Here is a 7,931-nt window from a genome sequence, read left to right as displayed (position 1 = left end):
ATTGAGGGGCAGTATTTCAATAGGAGTAGGAAAATGAGAGTACAGTGGTATCTCGGGTTAAGAACTTAATTCATTCTGGAGGTCCATTCTTAACCTGAAACTGTTCTTAACCTGAAGCACCACTTTAGCTAATGGGGCCTCCTGCTGGCACCGCAGCGCAATTTCTGTTCTCATCCTGAAGCAAAGTTTTTAACCCGAGGTACTATTTCTGGGTTAGCGGAGTCTGTAACCTGAAGCGTCTGTAACCTGAGGTACTGTACTCCTCCTAAACATTTTTTTAAGGAAAAAAAAGCACTGGCTGTCATGGGCGAAACAGACAATGTGAAAGCTACCTATTGCCACTTTCTGAGCTGATTGACATGTGTTCTGGTATTGTTTGTAGGGGGCGGAACTGCTTGGCTCAGTGGTGGTCTGCTGGCTGAGCCCCCTTTGGATCACACCTCTGTGCAAGCAGGTCTCATGTAACAAGTGCCTGAAGGGTGGGAGGAGCAGAAACATCCCAGAAGTTTCCTATCCAGCTCCACCCCACCCCACCAACCCCAGTTCCTTCCCACTCCCCACAGTTACCAATACCAGGGGGGTGGGGAATGTACAGAATGGTAATCACTTAGCAAATAAGCTATGTTTACAATTTAATTGATATGATTTATACTGATTGCAGGATTCAGTCTTTTCTCCAGGGCAGAATCCATGCAGCCTTGCTGAGAAATCTTCTTTGTCATCAGTTTGGATCCTTTTCTCTCTCTCGTGTTTTTCTCCAGGGACATCTGCTTTAGAGATGGCCTTGGGCCCCCTCATCTTCCTGGCGGTGCTAGCTCTAGTTCATCACCCCCTGATGGTCAGTGACCACACAGACTCAGCCACACTGGGCCGGCTCCAGGAGCATGAGAAGCTGATGGAAATGGAAATGGGACGCCTGCAGACAGAACTTGACCAGAAGGGCTGGAGCTGGGACCCAAGGCAGAGCCGGGAGGATTGGGGGACAACCGATGTGGCAGCAGAGGATGGAACCTGGGATGGGTGGCACTACGTCGGGCTGGTCATTCTCATCCTGTTTGGGTGCTGCAGACACACCATAGAGAAGGAGCCCAGTTATGACTCCAGCACAGACAGCTCCAGCACCACCACCAATGAAGAAGACTATGACGACACTGACATGGAACCCGAATATGACGAACCCAAGCAAAAAATGCTGGAGGCCTTCTATGACCAGCACGTTGACCTGGAAACCAGTGACTTGAGCAACATGTGTGATTTTGTAGAGAGCTTTGTGAATGACTTGCTGGAGGCTTGTCGGGGAGCCCTTCCCTACCAGAACACCCTCCCTGTGCTGGAGAATTGCATCGGGGTGGACAGTGCCTTTGAAGGATGGCACACACAGAAGCCTTCCAAAGCTTTCCGCGTTCTCGTGCCCGTACTGCCACCCAAGGGACACTCTTTCCACATTGAAACTAGTGAATCTGAGGGTGCCCCAAGCACACATGGACACATCTTGGTGGAGACAGAATGTGTGTGCAAGAGAGAGAGGCTCCTGGGGGACGTGGTGTGTTTCCTTCACCATCCAGAGCAAGAACTGAGCAGTGACAAGCAAGGAATCTTCCTTGTCCACGTTTTGTGCACCAGCTCCCACTTGGATGTGGAGAAAACCATCCACTGGTTCCAAGGCCTGGTGGGCAAGGCCTGGCCCAGAATCCAGCCCAAGTACAACCTTGACCTTGTGCCTCAGCCTTCTAATTCAACATGCCGACTGAAATTGGCATTCCGGTCGGGCAGGTCCGTCTCTATTGACATCATACTCGGGGTGCAGCAAGGAGACTCCTTGGTCTTCCTGGCCACCCAAGCTGCTGAGATAGATCGTTTGACTGGCACTGTCTGGCAGAAGTCCTTTGCTGTCCAGGAGTTGCTTTTTTTTAAGTGGGTGAGCCAGCGAGTCCCAGAGGAGAGCTGCCACCTGAAATGTCTCCAGATCATAATCTATTTCAAAGAGTCCAGCCCATCAGAGGGTAAGAACATGGTGCTCACCAACTATCACTACAAGACTTGCCTGATGCACCTCTTGCTCTTTCAGCCCCCGTTGGACTGGGGCCCTGAGAGCTTTGCGCGAAGACTTCAGGACATCCTCTTGTACATGCACACCGCCCTGCAGGAGATATATCTTCAGCATTTCCTTATTGGTAACATCTCCTTGCCCATCCAGATCCCTATGCCTAAGGCCCTCCGGAGTGCGACACCCGTGAATCTTTTCAGGCACTTGGCAGAGGACCCAAAGCTTCACGCCAAGGCAATGAAGGAGTTTGCAGAGGTTGTACAAGCTGTGAGGGCTCTGTTGACAGGGTACCGGCAGTAGCAAAAGTCAGCTCTGTTAGAAAGACCAGCCTTTTGTGGCTCTTCATAGACCCACGTACCCTAACAGGGTTGGAAAGGCATAGGGCTATGGCCGGCAATGAAACAAAGCTGGCTTATCAGGAGCATCACTGATCCTGGGATGGTGCCATGTGGGTATCTTCACAAGGTTCCCATGCTCCAGATTGATCTGCTAAAAGGCAGGTGAGGCTGTAAAAGGGCCCATCGAACCATGCTGGTTTACATTCTTAGTGCCAACTACTCTTCTGTATTTTTATATGCTCCAGTTCCAAACGAATTTGCTATATTAGACTTGAAATAAAGGTTCCAGCAAACTGTGTTCTTAAATGCCTGCCAGGCCTCCAATGAAGCCACTGTGTTTCACTGCTTCTCTAGGTCTACCTTTAGAAAACCCATAAACTAACCACAGGCATCTAATGGCCACAGGGCTGCATTTGCAACTTCCCCAGCTGTTTTTTCAATGGAACATGAGATGGAAGGAGGGGTCACTAATCTGTCTTGGTCTGAAAACAAAACAAGTGTGTCAATCCCTAACTCTGGCAGCACTGTCACACTGTGTGCAGGGGCTGTACTCAACACACATGGTGCCTGTGGCAGAAAATCCAAAGAAATGAATTAACATGGGGCACAGCAAGCCGCTTGAACAGGGGTGGGTAGCTTCTGACCAGCCATATACTGTTGGACTCCCATCAGCCCCAACCAGCATGGCCAGGGGCTGATGGGAGTTGTAGTCCAGCAACACCTGGGAGGCCACAGGCTTCCTACCACTGAGTTAGAAAGCTGTCTTGCACATGCCTCATTCAAATGAATGGGAACCACCAGACCATTTTTTATTCTCTTCAGAATAAGAACTGCACAATGTATCCCTGCAAAGGTTTCTAAGGACAGCAGTCTACCATGGATTCAAGGCTGGTTATGCATGCAATTTTTGAACAGCAGCCATACAATGCCCTCTTCAGAATGCCATCCTATATTATTTTCCCTTTTAGTTTATGTGGGAAATCTAGCAAGTTTAAAAACTTGTGGAAATGGTAGATGTGGGTTAAATTGGGGGTGTGGTGGATATGAGGTGGCATTTGGAGGAGGATGTGTAGGTGCTGTGAAAAGCTTGCATGCCTGGAGAGCAGGGAGTCCTAAATAAATGGCTGCGCAGGAGCCTCCTGGCACTTGTCCAGGCTTCGTGTTTCCTTCTGAATGAGGCACAGCCAGTGCTTTACCCCTAAACATGCATACCACTAAACATTTTGTGACTCTAAGTATGGCCTCATTGAGGTGCAGTATTTCAATATGAGTAGGAAAATGAAAGTACCCCCCCCCCAAAAAAAAATCTCCAAGAAAAAAAGTACTGGGCACAGTGAAGGCTGAGGTGTCTTTAGGATTTATGGTTTATTTACACATATATACCACCTAAGCCAGTAGTTGGCAAGGTTTACCTCGCCTGGGCCAGTTCACTCCAGTGGAGATCCCTCCGCGTGCCTAATCATGCGCATGCATGAACGCACGTGGCCGTGTCTGCGCAGACGTGATTTCCGGCACCGCGGAAGCGAGTCCACGCACTGTGCTGTGCCGGTTTACAGCAGCGCGCGAGGGCTCATTGAGCGGGTGGCTCGTGGGCCGGTTAAACGACCCCAGTGGGCCGCTTGTGGCCCATGGGCCTTAGGTTGCCTACCCCTGACCTAAGCCTACAAGAGACCTTGCTTCTCCCATACAGTGATACCTTGGGTTACAAACACTTCAGGTTAGAAACTCCGCTAACCCGGAAGTAGTACCTCGAGTTGAGAACTTTGCCCCAGGATGAGAACAGAAATTGCGTGGCGGCGGCAGTGGGAAGCCCCATTAGTGCCTCAGGTTAAGAACGGTTTCGGGTTAAGAATGGACCCCCGGAACTAATTAAGTTTGTAACCCGAGGTACCACTGTAGTTGCAACCTTCAAACAGAAATCAAGCACCACTCTCTCTGGCTCCCCAGCCTGCCTCTTCCACTTCTAGCTTCCAGCTCACATCACTCTGTTTCAAATGGTGTGGCAGGAGAGGATGCCAAGTGTGGTGGGACAATCAAAGAAACATTTAAACATTCCAGTTTAGAATAGTATAGTATAGCATCAAAATATATGCTTTTATTTGCAGAATATGGATAAATATCTTCTCTAAATGGGACCAAAAGCATCAAGTGTGTGCGAATGACTCATGTTCTTATGTACCTGCTTTGTTTTATACTTTCTGGGTGTCCCTTGATCATATTATAAAGTAAGGTAAAGGGAAAGGGAAGACAGGAGTGCCTGGCATGCTCTAGTCCATGGGGTCACGAAGAGTCGGACATGACTAAAGGACTAAACAACAACAACAACAACAAAGGTAAAGGAACCCCTGACCATACTTTGTTGTTGTTGTTGTTTAGTAGTTTAGTCATGTCTGACTCTTCGTGACCCCATGGACCAGAGCACGCCAGGCACTCCTGTCTTCCACTGCCTCCCGCAGTTTGGCCAGAGTCATGTTGGTAGCTTCGAGAACACTGTCCAACCACCTCATCCTCTGTTGTCCCCTTCTCCTTGTCCTCCTGAGTTGCCCTTTCTATGTAGATTTAAGAGAATATCTCATAGCCCCATGCCTATCTCAGCTCAGCTCTCTATCCAGAGAAAGTCAGGTTGTATATTTGTTGTATAATCCCACTGGGAAAACAGCTTTCTTGGTGGCCAAATTTCTCTTCCTAGCTCTCAAGCGTCGTAAAACTAAAATCGACTGCATTGATGTGGGGTTATCTGTATAGCTTTTACTAGTGCTGCCCATATTTTATTTTAGAGCTTTTTAAAGATGTCTTAGATGTTTTAATCTTGTACTGAGAAATGTATCTTTTCTGACTGATTGTTGAATAAAGAATAATGATGATGATGATGATGATGATGATGATAGGCATCCAAACTGAATTCGCCCATTCCCGTCCATTTTAGTTCACTGATGCCCAGGATGTCAATATTTATTCTTGCCATCTCATTTTTTACCACATCCAGCTTACCTTCATTCATGGTTCTTACATTCCAGGTTCCTATGCAATATTTTTCTTTACAGCATTGGGCTTTCCTTTTGCTTCCAGGCATATCCACAACTGAGCGACCTTTCGGCTTTGGCCCAGCCGCTTCATTAGCTCTGAATCTACTTGTACTTGTCCTCCGCTCTTCCTCAGTAGCATGTTGGACGCCTTCCAACCTGAGGGGCTCATCTTCCAGCGTCATAACTTTTATATGCCTGTTGTCTTTGTCCATGGAGTTTTCTTGGCAGGGATACTAGAGTGGCTTGCCGGTTCCTCCTCCAGGTAGATCATGTTTGGTCAAAACATAACTTCTCTAAGTTATTTAAGCCCCTTCACAGAGGTGATTTCAGAACCAATGGCAGTTATCTTTGAGAATTCCTGGAGAACAGGCGAAGTCCCTGCAGCCTGGAGGAGGGCAAATGTTGTCCCTATTTTCAAAAAGGGGGAAAGGGAGGACCCAAACAATTACCGCCCAGTCAGCCTGACATCAATACCAGGAAAGATTATAGAGCAGATCATTAAGCAGATCATTATTATTATATAATACATATAAGTAATGTGTATACATTTAATGAAATAGATAAAAATACGTTAAAAGCAGCAACTCAATTTCAAATTAAAAGTGCAGCAGATTAAAAACAACCCAAGCCAAAACAAATTACTGTTCTTTCCTTGTTATGAATGCACGCAAGAAGGAATGCCTTTTTGAAAATAGTGCTTGAGCTTGCTGCTATGCTACACACATCCATCACCTTTCTGCTTCAGAACTATTGCGTCACTCACATATGCCAAATTAGGTACCTGCCGAAGAATGGATGCTTTTGAATTATGGTGCTGGAGGAGAAGTCCCCTGGACTGCAAGAAGATCAAACCTATCCATTATGAAGGAAATCAGCCCTGAGTGCTCACTGGAAGGACAGATCCTGAACCTGAGGCTCCAATACTTTGGCCACCTCATGAGAAGAGAAGAATCCTTGGGAAAGACCCTGATGTTGGGAAAGATGGAGGGCACTAGGAGAAGGGGACGACAGAGGACGAGATGGTTGGACAGTGTTCTCGAAGCTACGAACATGAGTTTGACCAAACTGCGGGAGGCAGTGGAAGACAGGAGTGCCTGGCGTGCTCTGGTCCATGGGGTCACGGATAGTCAGACACGACTAAACGACTAAACAACAACAATTTATGTCCCATCTTTCCTCCAAGGAGCTGTAGGTGCTGCACCCAGTTCTCCCAACAAACCTGTGAGGGAGGTTAGGATGAGATGTGACTGGCTCACAATTACCAGTGAATTTCATGGCAGAGCAGGAAGGAATTTGAACCCAGGTCCCCCAGGACCTAGCCCCAAATTCTAATAATTTATGCCACTCTGGCTTAACTGATTCATTAATTTATTAATTGGCTATGGCTCATATGATACAACTCAACTAAAGTTTATTTAATTGAGGAACCAGCCCTAGAAGTGCAAAGAGCAAAAAGCATAGGGTAAGAAAAAGAAAATTATTTTTGATCCAGTGTTTTTTGGACTACCGGTACTCCCGGCCTTTATCAGGGAAATCTATAATTTAAAAATATTTCTACAGGTAATTACAAAATGGAATATATTGTTGTCATAAGAATTCTAATGGCTCAAATATAAAGTTCTTAAAAGTACAAGGCAAACACATACATATGTATATAAACCAGTGTCTGAAATAGTACAGGAGAGCAATCCTGAAACCATTTTGACTCTCCCAAATTGATCTCAAATATTTATTTGCAAGGAGGAAGGAAATGGGAAAGCCTCTCCATTGTCTTTTGCTTACCTGCCTTAAGAGCGTATTTGTGTATGAATAGGGTGAGCCTGTGACCTGGATTCAGGAACTAAAGTATTAACCATCACAAAAGAATGGCCAGGCTGCCCAGGTGATGCAATCAGTGACCATTATCAGTTATCCTGGCAGGCAGGAATTCCGCTGTAGACTGCCTCTTCTGTGATATATGTATGATGTTTTGGAGGGTGGTCTTGAGCTACAGGGTGGACAATTTCAAAAGTCGACCGGTATATTTTCTCCTACCGATAAGGAACCCACTTAGGGACTCTATACGGGCTCTTGGTTACCCCATAAGGGAAAGGAGCAGTTTTTTTTCTTATAACATTGTATAAAGCATTTACTCATAAACAAAATATAAATATCACATCAGAATTAAAAAGAACCATTCAAAAAACAAGTCCAGAAATTAAGTAAAAGTATTTTTTTTAAAAAAAAAAATCAGCTCTTATATATTATGATCATGAAAACATGTACATACGACAACATATATAGGCTGCTTATTCAGTTATCTCTTTAAAACTATGCATTAACAAATATTTGTTAAGATATGCCAGCTGGTACACACACTCTCTCAAATTTTATCATTTTTCTGATGCTATGCATTTTAATATGAATTTTTAGCTGGCAACTTCTAAGAATCTGGAAATTGTAGCTTTTTGGTCGCTTTGTGAGGGGTAAACTACAATTCCCATGATTGATTGGGGAAAGTCAAATGTTTAAATATTTGAT

The 7,931-nt window shown here is 45.7% G+C and overlaps 1 protein-coding gene across 1 annotated transcript; it reads left to right on the top strand.

The window, feature by feature from the left end:
* Nucleotides 1-778: 778 nt before the first annotated feature.
* Nucleotides 779-2,347, top strand: ITPRIPL1 (ITPRIP like 1). The gene has a single exon (XM_035118862.1). The coding sequence runs from the start codon at nt 779-781 to the stop codon at nt 2,345-2,347; it is 1,569 nt and encodes a 522-aa protein (XP_034974753.1).
* Nucleotides 2,348-7,931: the final 5,584 nt, after the last annotated feature.

The sequence above is a fragment of the Zootoca vivipara genome, chromosome 6 (assembly GCF_965207765.1).
Source record: "Zootoca vivipara chromosome 6, rZooViv2.hap1.1, whole genome shotgun sequence".
Classification (NCBI taxonomy): domain Eukaryota; kingdom Metazoa; phylum Chordata; class Lepidosauria; order Squamata; family Lacertidae; genus Zootoca; species Zootoca vivipara.
The sequence above is the reverse complement of the archived record's forward strand: the minus strand, read 5'-3'. Positions and strand labels throughout refer to the sequence as shown.